This window comes from Gadus morhua, chromosome 6 (assembly GCF_902167405.1).
Source record: "Gadus morhua chromosome 6, gadMor3.0, whole genome shotgun sequence".
Classification (NCBI taxonomy): domain Eukaryota; kingdom Metazoa; phylum Chordata; class Actinopteri; order Gadiformes; family Gadidae; genus Gadus; species Gadus morhua.
This window is the reverse complement of record NC_044053.1, coordinates 3,092,164-3,111,306: the sequence shown is the minus strand read 5'-3', so window position 1 is coordinate 3,111,306 and position 19,143 is coordinate 3,092,164. Positions and strand designations below refer to the sequence as shown.

The 19,143-nt window shown below is 44.7% G+C and overlaps 2 protein-coding genes across 6 annotated transcripts in view; one reads left to right on the top strand and one right to left on the bottom strand.

The window, feature by feature from the left end:
- Nucleotides 1–377: 377 nt before the first annotated feature.
- LOC115545125 (chromatin target of PRMT1 protein) lies at nt 378–12,140 on the bottom strand. 2 transcript variants are annotated; one of them, XM_030357970.1, is made up of 6 exons: nt 11,406–12,140; nt 11,059–11,136; nt 10,827–10,932; nt 3,412–3,682; nt 2,461–2,589; nt 378–803 (listed from the first exon to the last, which is right to left on the bottom strand). In XM_030357970.1, the coding sequence occupies exons 2-6, from the start codon at nt 11,121–11,123 to the stop codon at nt 619–621; spliced, it is 756 nt and encodes a 251-aa protein (XP_030213830.1). In that variant the 5' UTR covers nt 11,124–11,136; nt 11,406–12,140; the 3' UTR covers nt 378–618. The 2 variants fall into 2 exon arrangements, with proteins under 2 accessions (XP_030213830.1, XP_030213831.1); XM_030357971.1 differs by lacking the exon at nt 2,461–2,589.
- Nucleotides 12,141–12,325: 185 nt separating this feature from the next.
- smad10a (SMAD family member 10a) overlaps nt 12,326–19,143 on the top strand; it is a 26,099-nt gene continuing 19,281 nt past the window's right edge. For 3 of the 4 annotated variants that reach the window (XM_030357950.1, XM_030357949.1, XM_030357947.1), the window contains exons 1-2: nt 12,326–12,504; nt 15,442–15,688. In XM_030357950.1, the coding sequence (XP_030213810.1) occupies nt 15,446–15,688 (243 nt within the window). In that variant the 5' untranslated portion in view covers nt 12,326–12,504; nt 15,442–15,445. Of the gene's footprint in view, nt 12,505–14,718; nt 14,738–15,441; nt 15,689–19,143 lie in introns of those variants that run through there. The other variant, XM_030357948.1, reaches the window with a different exon arrangement.

Here is a 19,143-nt window from a genome sequence, read left to right as displayed (position 1 = left end):
GGGGGGGGGTCATTATAAAATGTCTGAAATAGGTCATTATAAACACGTTCAATTTCTGTATGCTTCTTATACTACAATAGTACGTTGCTAATACAGCGCTTTTGTCTCCACGCCAATAACCCCACACTGGCCTGGCCCTTACATCTTGTTCTAGTAAGGCGTGTCCTCCTCCGCACCTTGGATCGGGCTGTGAACTGCAGCCGTGTCCACCGCTGAAGACGATTTTAGCATGACGAGCAAGTCATCAAGTAACCTGCCTGATGGTCGGCACATTCATCTGACACACCCTCCTTGTCCTGAGACTAGTACCGTGAAAACCCAGAGAACATGTCAACACCAACTAAACAGAACGTTCAGATTTTTACAGAAACATGATGCTCAATCGATTGGGCCACAGCCTCCTTTAATTAAACCTAAACACAGAGAAGATCACAACACATCAACGACACAAACCCGACATTTGACATAAAACATCTGCCAACTAAAAAACATCTGCTGGTGAAACTGGACTCTGAGTAAAAAGACAAAACAACCACACAGACACTGAATGGGTCAACGTTAAAACATAAAGCGCTCTATAAAATAAACCTCCAGCTAAGACACGCCCCCAGACCGGGTTTACTCAGCGCAGTCGCTGTCGTACAGCTTCCTGTCGTCGTCGTCCGCGTCCCGGTCTCCGGCCTGGGCCATGTAGGCGTCCAGCTGGGCATCCAGGTACCTCTTGGACTTGGACATGTAGTCGTCCAGCTGCCGGTCCAGCACCTCCTTACTGGGGACCTTCCTCCTGAACTGGGCCTTCCAGCCTGGTTTAGAGGAGGACAGAAGGTATTAGTACTAGAGCACCTGAGTATTAGACAGTCCCTTCAGAAAAACGTGATTATGCGATCGCATAATTCAACGCATAATCAGCCAAAGTCCGCATATTCATGCGGGGGCCGCATTTTTTCAAATATGCCGCACTTTCACCGCATAAATTGCCGATTTCCGCACAAAATATGCGAGGCTTGCATGATTTCATAATTCCCGCATTTTCGTCGCAAAAAAAAGTCACGTTTATCTTAGCAGAATGTTGAAAAATGTTGCGTTTACTTCACACAAGAGCAGCCATTTCCCCCTGTTGCCATGGGAATGTTATGAAGGGACCTAATTACCCGGCGTGAACGTCATCGAAAAGTTGATTTCTTCGCAAGTTCCCGCATTTTTTCACATAAAATTGCATAAATATGCCGCATATTTCAATGCATCTTTTAAGAAAACCAAAAAAATCAAGGATTTTTGGCCGCAACAATCACAAAAAAAAGTGTATTTTTCTGGAGGGACTGATTAGAGTACGAAGCTACCAAACTACTGCCAACGTCAACCAAAACCAGCCAATAGGGATGATTCCACGTCAACAAATACAGCCAATAGGGATGATGCCAACCTCTACCCAACACCAATACCATGTTAATCTAAAAACTACTAGCTTCGACCATGCTACCCAACCACTTCTGAAATGGAAATGTTATTAATATCTAGGGATGCACGATCCACTTTTTTCACCTCCGATACCGATACCGATATCTGAGGTTTAGTATCGGCCGATACCGATCCGATACCGATATAGAAAAACAGCGCGAAATTATGGCTACAAACTGTAAGTTTCATTGAGGGGAAAAGACTGGGATCATGAGACTTGAATTTTTGGAGGTGCTTTATAAGGATTGTGGTATTAAAGCTAGAAGGTTTAGTACCATCCCTCGGGACATTTACTTTGCATATGTTGCATGTAGCCGTGGAGTTTGCTGGCTTAGGTAAAGTGAAATAGCTCCAGATAGCAGATCCTTTTGCTCGCTCCATTTTGCAATCACTGTAGGCTCCGCACGGCGTGTTGCTTGTTTATGACGTCACTCACAGCGCACAGCATAGAAACTGAATAGATCAGCCAATAGATAGATACACTTTTATTAATCCCGTGAGAACATTTTCGTGGGAAATTCAATTATCAAAGCAGCAAGGTAGTAGGAATAGGATTCAAGTATGTACATGAACGTAAAAAATTGGCCCATTTGTCACCGATACCCGATCTAGAAATGTCTTCAATATCGGTACCGATACCGATACAAATATCGGATCGGTGCATCCCTATTAATATCATGATTAATATGTGTGACACAGCAACACTGTTGCTTTGTCACACTAACCCTAACCCAACATTATCAGAAACACAGACTGTTCTATAGAAACAGGAAACTCTAGTCATACTATGCCAACCTCAACCTAACACTGAGAGCATCAACAAGGCAAAAAGACCAACAGCCAACATTACCAAAATACTGTTGACACTAACCAGGCCAGAAACGGTCAAATGTTAACCACTCTTAGGGTTTTTATCGCTGGACTACTGCAATGAATGGCGGCGTAATCAGTTCTTATTATTTTAGATGACATCATACTTAGGAAGTATCTAAAGAGTGAGACCTTGTTTGGGGGCGGGTTGCCAGGCGTTAGTCCGGACCGGCGAGAGGTTGGTGCTGGTCCAGGCGTTAGTCTGGACCGGTACGCTGGTCGTTCCCGTGGTTACCATGGTTAGCCAGCGCCGTCTCAGTGCTGGCCGCCCGGCAAACCGACCGGATCAGTGTGAACACGTTACACACCACAGGGAGGGGGGGCTCAATGCAACCACCCACACCCGGCAGTAGGGCTTTGACTTTTGCCCAAAAATCATATTCGAAGTTCGTTTGTTTATTAATATTCGAATATTTATTAATAATATTTTGACCATTAAATGCCTTCAGTAAGACATGGATTGTGCTTTGCGAGGTTTGTTTACCGGTGTTGCTATGGTTACCGGTCTTGCGCGTTCCAACGGTTTATTAGGTTTATGATAAATCGCTGTCTAATCAATACTTCATTCACTGCCTCTTCCGTGGTCATTACAATATTATGAATGGACTGCTTCTGTCTCTCCGACGTCTCTCCCTTTTGGCCTGCCCATAAAAGGTTCCAATATTAAGGGCTGCCAATATTCGTTTGAATTTTGATATATTTTTCGATATCCGAATTATATTCGAATAACGAAGTTCGGAGTCAAAGCCCTACCCGGTACGGCTTAAAGGTCACCTATTGCACCACCAGGTGTGAGTAGGATCAGCCGTAACAAGCCGTTCAGAAAATCGGCCTCTTCTGACATCACAAGTGGGCGTGTCCCCCTAGATGTGTGCTGGATAGAACAGTCTACCAGCCTACCCTGTAGCAAACGGTGCTCATCTATCCAGCACAGATCTAGGTGGACACGCCCACCTGTGACGTCATAAGGGGCAGATACCCGAAACGGCTTGTAACGGCCAATCACAGCAGCACACCCGGCGGCCCGCCACGGGACCGCTAAACGTCAAACGAGACGTGTTGTGAGGCGAGGCGCTGACGTACGGTTGGGGGTGGAGCCGGCCCTCCGGATCGGTCGGGCCCCGAGCACCTTCCCGGCCCAGCCGTGCCGCCGGCTGAGCAGCCGCAGCCCCCAGAGGGCGCAGGGGCACCGCCGCCCCCCCAGGAGCCGGTCCTCCAGCGCCGCCGAGCCCAGGGGGGCCCCCAGCCCCCCGGGGCGTCGGGGGCCCCGGGTGAGCAGCAGTCGGGGCTGGGGGCCCCCCCCTTGCTGGGCCCCGGGGGGGGCGACTCTGGTCGGCCGTTGCTGCGGTCCGTTCTGGGGAACGAGACGGAGGAGAGTTAGGGCCGCACCGTGGTGGATAAACACTTAATCACGCTCACGGTTGTTATGGTCAATATAGAAATCACGAATATTCAAACAATTATTTTATTAATTTGAAAACATGATGCATTTATTTAGCAGGTCCCTCCCAACAAATGCTTTGTAACAGACCTTTGAAATGTCCTCTGAGAAAAAAAAATACACAAAATGGTCAAATAGAAAATGTTCAAAACTAAAATAATGTACCGATGTGTCCAGCTGTTCTATAAAACATTTAATGAAAAAAAATAATAATTGTTTCGTCTCGATATTAGTGTTGTGATCGTCTGACGCTGAAATCTAAATCACAATCAAAATTCGATAAAAAGATAAACAAAAATTGTTTCAACTCAATTATATTAGTTTTGTGATTGATCGACGCAAAAAACGAAATCACGATCAAAGTTCTATTAATCGCCGTGCACTAGGAAGAGTGTTAATAAACTATAAAACTTAATAAACTTTGTTTATATGATTTTGATCTACTTTCAGAGCAATTAGCAGATGCTTTTATCAAAAGCAACTTAAGACGGTCGGCACAGTAAGCATGTTCAAAGTACCAAGTGTTTAGTTTTATTTCTTTGTGCGACATAAACAAGATTAAAACAGAAAAAAAAAGATGCACAGACATACATAAATGCAGGGGGGTGGGCAAAGAAACCCCAGAGGTAGGGCTGGGCGATATATCGAATATATGCGATGCATCGCGAGATGTTCTGCAGGGGATGTATAAAATGCCCATGTCGCGAACATCGAATACAAATTGGCACGTAATATGTTTCTTTTTGCCGTCGCCGGCATACTCGTTAGTGTTCCCTTCTCCCGCTCTTTCCTGTAGCTCTCTGCCTCATACTCGTATGCATTAAACACACTCACTCTCCCCGCCCATTGCGAGTCCGCGAGATTCTCATGGACGCGCGCGTGTGAAGTAGTCTGGAAGGCGCGCTGCTGTAGGTGTGTGTACCTCCGACCGGTGAGTGAGAACAGCGAGAGAGAATATAGTTTAAAAGTTTTTCTTTTGTCAGGTGTTGGTTGTCAGGACATTTTTGATGGCTTTGAGCTGACTTTTTTTATTTACCAGTCATAAAAAACATGATGGAAAAAAGGTGCACTATGATTTAGTTTTGTATTATGATCATTATTTCTTGTCAGTGTTTTGAAAGCCGTTTGTTTGGCTTTGAGCTCTGTTTTTGCTCGAAAATAATTAATGGTTTGAAAAAATGCTGCGTTAGTAAATCTAACTTGCTGCAGTGTTTCCCCTATATGCACCTAGCACCATGCACGGTACGCCGCTGCTGAAATATGACCGCCGCTGCTGAATTTCTTTTTTTTAACTAAAGAAGAGGAGAGCTTATTAACGGAGGAACTTCCTCCGATTCGGAGTTTGCGGTTCAATAGATCATCAGTGAAACATCGTTGCGACAAAATTGAGTGTAGTAACCCAGAGAACCAGCTACAATATTGTTTTCATCCAAACGAGCCGTCTTTAGCGAACGGTGAATTGCATTGTCTTCTACGAGCAGTCGGGTTTCAGCCGCGAGCTTAGGGACCGTCTGCAAAGTGCAAAATTGAAAACGACCACAATGGTAAAATTTCAATAGCGTCGCCATTATTGACTCTAGAGCCCCAAAACTTGTGGTGCTTGGTCCTACTACAACCTTTAATTTTGAAAAATATAACTTATTTTTCAAGATTTTTTATTTAGGAACAATTTCAATAGTTTTGCCATCAGTGGCGAAGCTAGACCTTTTTGAAAAAAAACAAACTTGCCTTAGCCCACCCTATCGTTTCGTCTTCATATCTAATATTCTACCGGTTTTTTTTTACACAAGCAATGAGAGGATGGATGCTGTACACTAATGAACAGGCTCAAATGGGCTAGTGAAATCGAGCGCAACCTTCCTTCAGGAATCTCTAACCACGGATTGGTGGGTGGGCGTCTCCTGTTTGACAAAACCAAAAATGCAGCACGAGTGCACCTAACATAGTTTCTGCTGTTTGGTCTGTCAAAGAGGCTAGCTAATCTTTATCAGAAAATCCACGATTTCCAGCTGTGTTATAACATGACCTGGTAATAATAATACTATAATTTTAAAACCTTGACATAATCTGTCAGATGTCTATTAAATGACAGTTGACCACAAGACGATTCTATATATGCCTCTTCTTGAATTGCTTCATGTTTTAGACGGCAGAGCCTTGTAATGCTGCGTAGCATGATAAGCATGATTAGGTGCAAGGAGCAGAAAAATATCAAATATATATTGATATGGTGCTAATTTTCTGTTGAAAAAAAATGCTGGCATTAGTTTATCAGCTGAGGTCGTATTCATTGCCATAACAACGTGAGCTAATCAACAAGTACCACATGTTCTAATACTATGAGACTCAGGCAAACGCCCTCAGCTGATTAAAAGGGGGGGCGTGAGCGGCAGAGGGGACTTAGTGTCTTATGTATTTATTTTAATAAGTTACTTATTTTATTTTAAATAAACATAATACCAAGGGTCAGAAGTTTTACAAGAATTTTGATCTTACAAAGTCATGACAGAGGGACTTTGTGTCTTTATTCATGCTTGAAAGATGAACATATATATTTTTTTTTGAAAGGGAATAAGCTGATGAAGCTGACAAGTGACCAACGTTTACTTTTTAAAAAATATTATAATTAAATGCAAACCCCAGTGAATCATTTGCTCTTGTTTCTGTTTTGAGATTCACACAGACTTAGCAGTCTTGTTTAAATGTTACAAATTGAGTTAATAAACTGAAGTTGGAAATAGTTTTAAGTTGTTGCAGATGTTGTCTCCGTTAATTGTATTTATCTAAATAAATAAATATTAGCAGGTTCTCAATAGTAGGCTATTTCCATTCAGGGAGGGCGTGATAAAATGTCAGTCTCCTAGGGGGGGAATGAAAGAAAAATGATTGAGAACCACTGGTCTAGAACATGTTGTACTTGTTGATTAGCTCACGTTGTTATGGCAATGAAAACGCCCTCAGCTGATAAAACAATGCCAGCAGTTATTTTTAAACTGAAAATTAGCACCCTTTTATTTTGCTTCAGAACAACAAGATTTTTTGGCATCAGAAGTTTTATAAAAATGTATGGGTCCCTGAAGGTGAGAGAACATAGTTTAGTGCTCCCGAAATAGTGGTCTGTTTCTCATAGTATTCGATTAGTACATGTTGCACTTGTTGATTTTTTTGAATCAGAAGTTTTATAAAAATGTATGTTGATACAATTTATAAATTGTATGGGTCCATGAAAGTGAGGCGACATCATGTTGTACCAATGTGTTTCAGTAACATTCAGGAAAATATGGGAATTTTTGAGTGAAACTTACACAAAAGAAATGTAATATACCGGTACCTCAATTTTGTTATTCGAGTTCACAACCATTGATTATTCCTTCATCCAAACAGTCTTTTTTCATTTCATCACTTTAGTGATTCAGAACTGCATTATTTAGCTGACACTGCCAGCTATCGGCTTAGACATACAACAGCATAGTAACTAAGAAAATAAAGGTTGTGGAAAAAAAAAAAATCTTGCACAGGACTTTATATACTTCATATACCCCTGTGGCTGCCTGGGGATGAGCCCACCCAAAAGTCAGAACCTAGACTCGCCCCTGGTTGTCATTATTGACTCTAGATCCCTAAAACGTTTTCCATATGCATGGGCTCTTTATGGTCTTACTGCAACCTTATGTTTTGAAAAATATATCTCTACTTATTTCTAAGAAATTTCTTTTTAGCAAAAACGTCACAAACATTTTCAGTAGCGTCACCATTATTGACTCTAGAGCCCCAAAACTTGTTCAATAGAGGCATGGCCTATTGATGGTCCTACTACAACCTTTGTGATGGGGAGAGGGGAGGGAGCGGGAAGATGCATTGGTTTGAGGCACAGACCTTTTCAATTGTAGTATTTGGGTTATGGGATTTTAATGTATAGGGTGGTTGTTGATATAAATATTTTTTGTTAAATAAATTTAAATAATGTTTTTAAAGATTATACTTGTAATATGTTCAATCTCTCCTTATTTCCCTTGCTCATTAATGTGCACAAATGTACTGTATGCATGTTGCCAGTAGACACAGAAACCTCCCAGCAGGGTGCGCTTTGCGAGCACAAAAAAAAAACATAACATTTCACCTCCGCTGCTGAAACTCCATCCTAGGGGAAACACTGTGCTGTGATTTTCCCTTTCTTATGTGCAAGTTCTATGTAAATTGTTCCAATAGAAAGCACTAATGAGTTTAAACAATATGTTGTTTCATGTAATCTACATGCAGACTTATGTTTCAGGAATACTAGTATTGTTACTGACGTAACATTATGCCAGACATGGTTGAATTGAGCCTTTATGATGTGCTCTAGAGGAGATTCAAAAAAATAGACATATCGTGTATCGAGATGTAGTAAAAAAATAGAGTTATTCATTTTGGCCCACATCGCCCAGCCCTACCCAGAGGGATTATAAAGGATGCCCTCCTGTCATTAAAATACAATAAGATACAAATGCCAAGCACTAACAATCTCTAGGTTACCCAACTCCGCGTGTACAACAAAGATGGCTTGGATGAGATGCTGCACCATAGCGTCTCTACCAAGAACAAGGGGCAAAATCTAATCCAACGCGAGGTGTTAACCAAGACGATCAACTTCCTCCAAACAGCAATATGTCATATTAAGGCTACCAGTCAGAGGGCACTCAGTGCATGTGGCTGATATAGTCAATCTGGGATAACGTGCAGACTTATTTTCTCCGCCATTATTGGTGCAAGAGGCGGTGGAACCTCAGTTGACCTAGCTTCTCTTTGGTCAGCGCCACCCCTGCTGCAGTACCTCGGCTGAGCAGTAGAGGGCGCCCTCCCCCGCGCCCCCACCCAGAGCCTACCAGCAGCGGGGTCGTGTTACCGGCCACGCCCACAACACTTTCTCCGGCGCTCGCTCTCGCTCTCTCTCTCTCTCTCTCTCTCTCTCTCTCTCTCTCTCTCTCTCTCTCTCTCTCTCTCTCTCTCTCTCTCTCTCTCTCTCTCTCTCTCTCTCTCTCTCTCTCTCTCTCTCTCTCTCTCTCTCTCTCTCTCTCTCTCTCTCTCTCTCTCTCTCTCTCTCTCTCTCTCTCTCTCTCTCTCTCTCTCTCTCTCTCTCTCTCTCTCTCTCTCTCTCTCTCTCTCTCTCTCTCTCTCCCTCCCTCCCTCCCCCCTGCTTGTTTGCAGCCCTGGGAACATAATCAAGTTTAAGGCAGAGTCAAATCGAATCAGGGGAACCAGTAGAGTGAAGGGCCCCGTGGCCCTACGAGGGGCAAGTCCACCCCCCCCCCCCCCCCCCCAACAACACTGCATACACAATGGCATTAATGGATTAAAGAAATGCAAGACGGGTTGGTGTGCGACTCCAGCCAAGACGACTTATTGTGAAGGAATAAGCCACTAGGCAACAGTGGGGTGGTGCCGGTCGATTCTTTGCATGCCGTATTCACTTTGCATGTTTGAGCCAGGAGTACAATAAGTAACAGCTGGATCCTTACAAGCTACACGCGTGTTCATAGAGGCTGCATTCGCCCCTCTGGGGAAGATCTAATCTTCCTGTCAAATCTGCTGAAGTTCAATCAGACACAATATTATGGTGACTGTGGTGACTCTGGTGGGATCGTCTAGTGGTTAAAGTGACTGGTCTAGTGGTTAGGGTGACTACAGCCGAAAGGTTTGTGGGTTGAACCCATTACATTTTGATTTGGAGCATTCAGCAGACGCATTTATCCAAAGCGACTTGCAATAAGTACATTTGTCAGAAAGAAAAAGAACGAAACAATATATCGCTGTCGGTTCAGTAAGGATGTTCATCGAAACAAGTGCCAAGCACTAACAATCGCTAGATTAACCCATTCCCCGTACACAACAAAGATAGCCCAGATAAGGCGCTAGACAATGCTTAATTCTATTTTTCTTAGTGCAAGGACGTGAAACATAAAATTACCATTCAATGCACCACGGCTTAATCCACAGGTCAATGTAAAGGCACAGAGACTAACCATAAAAGGACTTAACACACAGCTACGTAACTATAACCTCACATTTATGACTTGAGCGTCGATAACCAATGGAAACATACAGAGACGGAGCCTGTTGGGATTTTAGTTTACCATCGTCGCAAAACTAAAACTAAAAGTAAAGGCTGATTTATGTTATTTTAGTTTTGTTCTAAAGACTGGACAATATATAACTTAGATGATAATGATATTAATGCATTTCTTTTATATATATCAAGAACATCATTCTGCACTTGGGGGAAATACGTGTAAACAAGACTTGTATAACACCAACTCTCTCACAATGAGCTAGAGATTAGGAAGCCGAAAAGAGGGGATACAGAACGACACAAAATTCACCCTCCTGGGTAACATGGTGATTTTTCCTTCCGTCTCAAACAAATGTCTTCTGGGCAGAGTTGAATACGGAACAAAGGATCGCTTTGGTGAAAATACAGCTCATTCATTTCAAAAGGCTGCCGGGCATTCAACACATTTAGATTCTCTGTTCGGATGCAGACACTTCTTAATTACTACCTGTGCCTTGGCATGAAGTCGCTGTTGTCTGACTCAAAACAGAGTCACATGCAGTAGACCAGAGGGAGGCTGCACAAATTTAGCATCCGCCATCCTCTCCTCACTGCTTGTTTTTTTTTTGGCTGATACAGCTTTGTCAAGACAAAATAAACACTTGTGATTGCGTTGGTGCGTTGAGTGGGCCCAGCCCATTCCGTGGTGAAAACACTCACAGCGTACTGTGGGGTATAAACGGTACATGGACTGCATTAATACAGCGCTTTTCTAACCAGTGGCCACTCAGAGCAATTTACAATATTTAACATTTACCCAATCATGCACACACCGACGGCGAAGTCATCCACGCAAGGCGACAGCCAGCTCGTAGGGAGCAGTCAGGGTGAGGCGTCTCGCTCGGGGATCGAACTAGCAACCTTCCGGTAAGGTTACCAGTCAACAGGCTCTACGAAGACCCCTTCAAATGTACACCCATTGTTAAAATAACCTCAATTGTACACCCATTGCCAGCCCCCAGTAGATACCTTCCTGAGCAGGACAGTCCGGACCTCGTCGTCCAAGCACGGGTCGTCCACGAGGGGCTCAAGCTTCACCTCACCGGGGGCCGGGGCCTCAAAAACCTTCGAGAAGCTGCGGACGACAGACGCGTTGATTACGAGACACACTGGGACGAAGGGCCCACCACCAGATTCCACTGGCCGATTGGTAGGCCTACTGGTGATTGAATGATTTCAATGAATTGAAGTTTTGACTCACCGGTCATTGAGAGAAACCCCGGAGGAGCTCCTGAGGACAAGGTGTTCTAACGTGTTGTCCGCCATTTTCTGTCCGGGCCTGTGAAAAAGCGTAATCACAAATTAATGATTTGATCACAAACGACAAGTCATCACCCGATTTGTTTACTTCATAATGTGGCTAATGTTGCAATACACCTGATATTTGTGTTATTAAAATATATTTGAGCTTTCTCACTAGCCAACTAGAAAAAGTTGACTTGCCCAGAATGCAAGCCGAGGCTGGACGACGTAAAGCCGATTAAAAGCAAAGCCCGCAAAGTTATTATCTCAAGAACTGAACGATATCGGAAGTAAAAGAACATTTACCGTAACTTCGAAGTATCTTCGTCAATAGTTTTTTTTCCCTGCGGCTTCGGATCCGAGAAGTACGTCCACAGTGCGGAATACAGGAGATTTTACGTAAACCACATAACGTCGTGAACAAGGTCTTCAGACATGTGCGTTCGAATGAAATCATGCACGCGTCAGATTAAACTACCAGTCCTCGTGAAGGTCAATAATCAATCGGGAACTACGTCACATGGCCTGATAGAAAATAAAGTATTAGAAAATATAAAACGCATAACGTTATATACCTTATTTATTTACTGAGCTTAGAGAACGTTTATTTGTCTTATGCTATAGAAATCAAAAGGGTATATAACAAATATGGGAATGGAATTATGAACTTCATACGTATAATGTTATATGTTATACATCCTTTTCTAATTGAGCTTGATGAACGCTTAGTTGTCTTATGTTCAGAAATCAAAAGTGTATAAAATAAATATGGGAATGGATTTAATTGCTTCTGAAGAAAAAACGAAGTCGAAACCCCACGCAGTTGAATTGTCATTAAACCAAGATGACGTTAAACGAACATGTGTCGCGTATCCACGGAGGGTCCCAGACGCGCAGCTGTTTGCCTGAATGACTACAGAAATTAAAACTTTATTGGTAAAACAATCTCCCTGGCGCAGGGAGGCGCCACGCCACGGAGAGAGAATCCCCGGGCGGCCGCCCCAACCCCTCCGGCTCCGACCTGCCAATCACCCGGCAACCCAGACACAACATCCCGCGGTCCGGCCCCCGGGCCGCAGGCTCCACAAAGACGCGTCCCGGTTGGCTCCGATCCGCCCTGGCTGAAATGGAACGGCGGCAGCGATTGGCTCTCCGTCGGCCCAGACAGCTCACGAGCCCCCCCTCCGCTTTGTTATTGCATCGCGTGGGGAAGGAGGCGCGAGGCTGCCGCGGTGGAGCGAGCCATTAACAGCAGGATGTGCACGAGGGCGGCGCTGATGTCGGCAGACAGATAACAGGCGCGCGCAGACGTCAACACACACATCCACGGTCCGCCGACGGTAAACATTCCCGGGCTTCAGCGGCGTCGCAGTGTCGGTGAGGCGCCCCCCCCCTCCTCTCCTCGGTGAGTACACCATACGGTCGCGGTTTTCTCCCGGTGCTTTGATCCCTCTCCTGCCCTGACAACTGTTGACGCAGCACCGCCAGCGGGTCCGGGAGACCCTTCCTCCGTCTCCCCGCGTCCTCCGCTGGTTTCAAACCGACACCTGCCCGGGAACTTTGGGGCTCCTTAGGGCCGCCTCCCCGGCTCTGGTTCAGACAGACCCGGGGACCGTTCCCACACCGGGTCTCCGGGTCTGGGTGACCACGAGCCTCCTCCTCATTGTCGGTTAAAGTCCTTTAAACTAGGGTGTACTCTTCATGCTGATAATGGCAGGGCAGCAGGCGGCCAACACTGGAAATACTGGGAATACTTGGCTGTATCTCTCACAGTTGAACTGGAAACATAGAATGTCATTCCACCTTGGCCTTACGGCGGTTCCAACGTTAATCTTGAGTCTTTTAAAAGTAAATCCTGGTTCTGATTGTTTGAAATAAGATTGTTTTCTTTGTTTCTGACTATCGTTTGGGATAGTCCTTGGTATAATTTCTCCTGCTATAGAACATCTATAAAATGTTTATTATGTTTATAGGTAATAACGTTATGGGCTGTAGGCTATATGTGCAATACACGTGTAGTATTTCAGCCATAATGTATACAATTATGTTATGGTTACTGCCTTATAAGTGTAATAAACGGAACGCAATGTCATGTGGAGCATGATGTCATGTCTGTAAAAAGAAAGAAAGAAGAAACTACTTAAAACACAGGCGAAACACCCAAATCCAAATGTATACAATAATGTAAAATAACCCCTTTCAAAGTAGAGGTTTTAAACTTTGATTTCGGTTTGATATGGTGTAAGAGATAGTTCATAGTTAGTCATTAGTGATGTTTTGTTTTGTAGAGTTTTTAAGACTTTATTTTTGAATTCCACCTACATTATTCAAAATGTAAATAATTCTTCAGTCTAAAATATGTTGTACTAACTTTCACACATAATATAAATATACAAATATCAGGTTGGCTTAGTTCAGGAGGTAGATCTGGTTGACTTGTAATTTAAGGTTGCTAGTTCGATCACCGGCTCCTCTTAGTTGAGTGTCGATGTGTTCCTGAACAAGAAAACCCTCCATAACTGCTCCGTCGGCTTTAATGTTTGACTCGACCATATTTGTGGGTATATGTCTATATGTGTATGAGTGGTTTTAAGTTGCTATGGATAAAAGCGTTTGCTAAATGCCCCAAAAAGTAATAAGTACAGACCAAAAATATTTTTTTGGACATCCCCTCCTGAAAATGAGCAAGGCCCTCAAAGTGTTGCCGGCACACAAATTATATTTTCTCACCAATTGCGTCAACATGCAGTCTGTGAACTGGAAGTCTCGGAAAAATTAATTTTCAATGCTTGCAAAATACAAAGAGTACGAGTGGAGGGGGAGTAAGAATGTGTCTGGACAGTTGGGTGAGTTATTTGTTAGATATTCCTGTTCTTCCCCTGCTAGGGCCAGCCCACTGTGGATTCCTTTTGATCTATCAGAAATGGGTTTTTTCCTTTTAAAGGTTATCACTTTATGTTTGTTTTATTAGGCTTCTTATTTAACTGAACAAAGAGTTATGTGTCATGTGACCCTCCCGCCACGCCTCCCCCCCCCCTCCTTCTTTGGTCGCCATGGTAGCGGTAAATTTGTGTATTTTTAGATAACGAGGCAGCATTTGCCTTTGACTTTAATTAAGTTGAATTCGCAATTGTCGTCATGGAGACAAATGGAACAGGTGTGAAATGAAGTTACCTGTCTCGGATGGGCCTATGATTTTAAAATGATACCTGTTCCCATCTCCTCGTTTTACTACTACATCATGACGCTTATTACCGGAGTCCAAGATAATCTTTAACATTTCTTGCCAAATCGATGCACTATTGGGTGGTGGCCGACGTTTATTAAGGACCTTGCCTACTACCAGAAATACTCAGCCATAGAATGTGACCATGGACTTTCCCCAATGATTCAGGGACATGGCTTTTTTCCTTTCAATGTCTCTGCATGCCTTCAGTTTCAGTCAAGTTTTCGTTTCAGCTTTCAAGTCAAACATATGCTCTAGAATATTCTCAAGGAGGTTTTTATGGTCTACCTGTTCTAGGATATGGAGGTGGTGGTGGGGGCAGCGGGGGGGGGGGGGCACCTATCAGTGATCTCCCTGATTGGCCTAACCATCTGAGTCAGCAGCCAATCAGTGCTGTGGTTCAGAGTGAATGGTAAATGTTAAATGACGTCGATGTTTGATTCATTTTAGAAGTCGAGGGGTTTAAGATGCATCCGTCAGTGTTGAGCTCCAGACAGAACTCTACAGAATACATCTATATAAGTGGCCATGGTAGAACCAGCAGAATCCTAACCTGAACCCAGAGAAACAGACTAAAACAACCAGCCTTGATACAGTGTGATGGATATATGGATAGATAGATACTTGGATAGATATAGATAGAGTGATAGATGGTTAGATACTGGGTCAATGGGTAGACACAGCCAGGTTAGTTAAGAGGTGGATGGATGGATTGATCGTTTATTGGTGTAAAGATATACAAACAGAAACTGGGATAGCTCTCTGGATAAAATGATGTATAGACAGCCCGGTGTCTCTCGATGTGTGGACCCCCAGCGACGGGATGCTTCACTGGTATGTCACTATGTATAAAACTGTTGGGTTTTAAAGGGACATGACGACAAATCTGTAAATTATTATTTGGCCTTTCTTACCCTGATTCAGGTGTAAGACAAAGTCGTCTAAATCTAAATTCCTCGCTGTGCAGTTTCATTATCCAGCATCTGAGAAGAGTGTTGCTATTCTCAGCGCCGGTCGGCCCCAGAGGGAGTGTATCAAGGAAACGGTTTACTCACTGCTGATTGGTCGAACGGGATGTCAATCCGTCCCCTGTCCCCCCCCCCCTCCAATCCCCAGAGGTATGTCGGAGCTCAGCCCGGCCCCCAGCAGCAGCGACGCCTGCCTCAGCATCGTGCACAGCCTGATGTGCCACCGGCAGGGTGGCGAGAACGAGGGCTTCGCCAAGCGGGCGATCGAGAGCCTGGTGAAGAAGCTGAAGGAGAAGAAGGACGAGCTGGACTCCCTCATCACCGCGGTGACCACCAACGGCGTGCACCCCAGCAAGTGCGTGACCATCCAGAGGACGCTGGACGGGCGGCTGCAGGTAGGGCCGCCCAAATAAGGGCAACGTCGGTCTAACCGGCAGTTGGCCGGTCGTTAGACTGCCGTCGATCTTTGTGTGGTTTGTTGAGACTCACTAGACTCACTCTAACTAGGCTAGGCTAGATTAGACTAGGCTAGACTCACTCATACTAGACTAGATTAGACTAGGCTAGACTCACTCATACTGGACTAGATTAGACTAGGCTAGACTCACTCATACTAGGCTAGGCTAGATTAGACTAGGCTAGACTCACTCATACTAGGGCTTTGACTCCGAACTTCGTTATTCGAATATAATTAGAATATCAAAAAATAGATCAAAATTCGAACGAATATTAGCAGCCCTTAATATTGGAACCTGTTATGGGCAGGCCAAGACGGAGAGACGTCGGAGAACCCGACGCAGTCTATTCATAATATTGTAATGACCACGGAAGAGGCAGTGAATGAAGTATTGATTAGACAGCGATTTATTGGAAACCTAATAAACCGTTGGAACGCACAAGACCGGTAACCATAGCAATGCCGGTAAACATACCTCGCAAAGCCCAATCCAGGTCTTACTGAAGGAATTGAATGGTCAAAATATTGTTAATAAATATTCAAATATATTCGAACATTAATATTAATAAACAAAATAACTTCAAATAGGATTTTTGGGCAAAAGTCAAAGCCCTAACTCATACTAGGCTAGACTCACTCATACTAGGCTAGGCTAGATTAGACTCGGCTAGATTAGACTAGGCTAGACTCACTCATACTAGGCTAGGCTAGATTAGACTAGGCTAGACTAGGGCCCCGTCCACACGAAGCCGAAACGGGCGAAACCGTTACGGTTTCGATCCATCCGGTTTCGAAGTATCTCCGTAAAGACGAAGCCAAGCGAAACCGGATAGATCTGTAGAAACGCTGTAGTAAACATTCCAGGCCCATAAGGGGCGCTGCTTCTGGTACACAAATCCAGAAGAAGAAGAGGCGAGCATGCGCATAAAGGCTGCCCCCCTAACCACTAACAACACAAACAAACAGCTCTTCTACGATGGCGAACTAGATTCTTAATAAATAATGGCTTAGCAACCCAACAAGGGACATGATATGCTGCAGAACGATTACAAGCTTGTAGTCCGCCATCATCTTTTTTGTTGTGATTTCTGAGACTCCGCGGGCTTAAGAGCCATTGGCTAGGAGGTCGAGTGGTGGGGCGATGACGTCATGGTTTGCGGTTTCAGTCGGTTTCAGGCGTCCACACGAAACCAAAACGAAACCGGGTAGATTTGAAACCACCTCCGAGGGTGGTTTCAGAAGTTTGCGGTTTCGGTCAGCGGATTCGCCGGCTTCGTGTGGACGGAAGGCCGAACCGTACAAGACCTTTGCGGTTTTCCCCATGAAATCGGCTTTGTGTGGACGGGGCCTAGATTAGACTAGGCTAGACTCACTCATACTAGGATAGGCTACGTTAGACTGGGCTAGACTAGACCAGACAAACTCATACTAGGCTAGACAACTCTAGATTACACTAGGCTAAACTCACTCATACTAGGCCAGATTAGACTCACTAGACTCACTCATACTAGGCTAGACTAGATTAGACTAGGCTAGACTCACTCATACCTGGCTAGTCTAGACTAGGCTAGGCTAGACTCACTCATACAATGCTAGACTAGCCTAGGTTACACTAGGCTGAACTAGATTCGGTCATACTAGGTTAGAAGTTAATTTAAGCCTTTGTATCAATCATCCCTGTGCGTAGCGGAAGCATGCTTGCTCTCTTTTTGAAAGCTGTTATGCTGGTTAACGTTCGTATCGGTCTGATAGCACAGCCCCGTGTTAAACCCCTCATGTCTTTCTGTAAGCGGTGGATTCCCTCAGTTGCCTTGCATTCTTCAGACAGGTCCACTTCCCCTTATTGTGTCCTGTGCAATAACCCGGCCCTCTCCCGACACGGCTGGCCTCAGCCCCGGCCAATACACAACAACCCCGTCCGCGGCGCCCCCCCCCCCCCCTCTCCTTGTTTTGTCAATATCAAACCTGGAGCTGCTTGCTGCTGCTGCTGCCTACGACTCAAACGTTGGAACGAGGAGTGACGAACACTGATTGTTACATTTACATTCAGTGGATTTGGCTGACGCTTTTATCCGTACTGACTTACAGCCATTCACACACACACGCGTTCACACACCGACGGAGGTGTCACCCACGCAAGGCGTCAGCCGGCTCGTCGGGAGCAGTCGGGGTGAGGCGTGTCGCTCTGGGACACCTCGACCCTCGACGCTAGGAGGAGCCGGGGATCGGACCCGCGACCTTCCGGTTACCAGGCAACCCGCTCCACCTCCTGAGCCACTGCCGTTCCTCTGAAGGTGGTTGGTTCATGCTGCCTGGTGTCTTCCTTCATGAGCCTCGGAACCAAAGGCCTTGCCACGATGAAGGGTTTATCTTTTACAAGCAATTATCTTGTATCATGGGTGCCTTTGGTGGCTGGCTGAGCGTCACAGTGCCAGGGTGTTGGGATTCTCTGACGACAGCTTCGTGGTTCGATTCCCCCGTGCGTCGTCTGGATGTCTAAGTGCCGTTGAGCTAGATGTGGAGCTAAAGTGGTTCATAGTTGAATGATCTTCCTTTTGAGTAAGGATTTATTGTATACGATCATTGTTTGGTGCTAGTACTTGGTGACGAGCTGGCTGTTGCCTTGCATGGTTGACTCCGCCATCGTTGTAGGAATGTGTGCATGATCACATACACGTAAGTTATTTGAATAAAAGCGTCTGCTAAAGCAACCCTGTATCAATTGGGTTACATTGATATATATTTGTATTAATTGGTACATGATTGTGGTTGGTGGAGGAACCATAGTGCTTCATTTTCCACATTACGTTCGGGGAAGCGAGGGTTAGTAATTCCAGTGGTTTCCATAGAGTCAGCCAGGCCATTTCCCCCATGTTTAGTTTGATAAATGTTGCAGTCTTGTTCGTTAGGTGCAGAAACTACCTGAAACAGAAACACTTGTTGGAAACACTTCACGTCAAAAAAACGTCAGTTGGTCGTGCATTACAACCCAACGACCAATCATATCGCTGTATTAGGTACAGCCACTATCCGTGATCCAATCCTGAGGGATCAAATGACACATGTTGACCCGCCCCCCAATTTGCCTTAAAGATTGCTCATTACACTGAAGCAGAAAGAACACAGTTTTCCCCTGACTGCTCTTTAACAGAATCATCAGACGTCGTTAGGACGCAAGGCTCTCATTGGCCCACGTCTGCAGTGACATCACAGGGAGGAAGTGGTCTTCATGAATGACATTTTAATGAGGTCATAGGTTTTTAACAAAGTAAACAGATGTCAAGCTCCGGTCAGTCCCCAGACACATCAAAGAGTCTCTCCTGATGATTTAAGTCAGTCCGTTTCTTAAAGGATGAAGCTCCATAAGGTCATCAGGGAATCACTTCGTTGCAA

Excerpts from the sequence above, each read along its gene's own strand:
- LOC115545125 (XM_030357970.1), bottom strand. The coding sequence starts at position 11,123 with ATGGCGGACAACACGTTAGAACACCTTGTCCTCAGGAGCTCCTCCGGG. Across the intron at positions 3,683-10,826 it reads GGACTGTCCTGCTCAGGAAG|AACGGACCGCAGCAACGGCC; the intron begins GTATCTACTGGG and ends CTCGTTCCCCAG. Across the intron at positions 2,590-3,411 it reads GGCCGGCTCCACCCCCAACC|CACTGAGACGGCGCTGGCTA; the intron begins GTACGTCAGCGC and ends CCGGGCGGCCAG.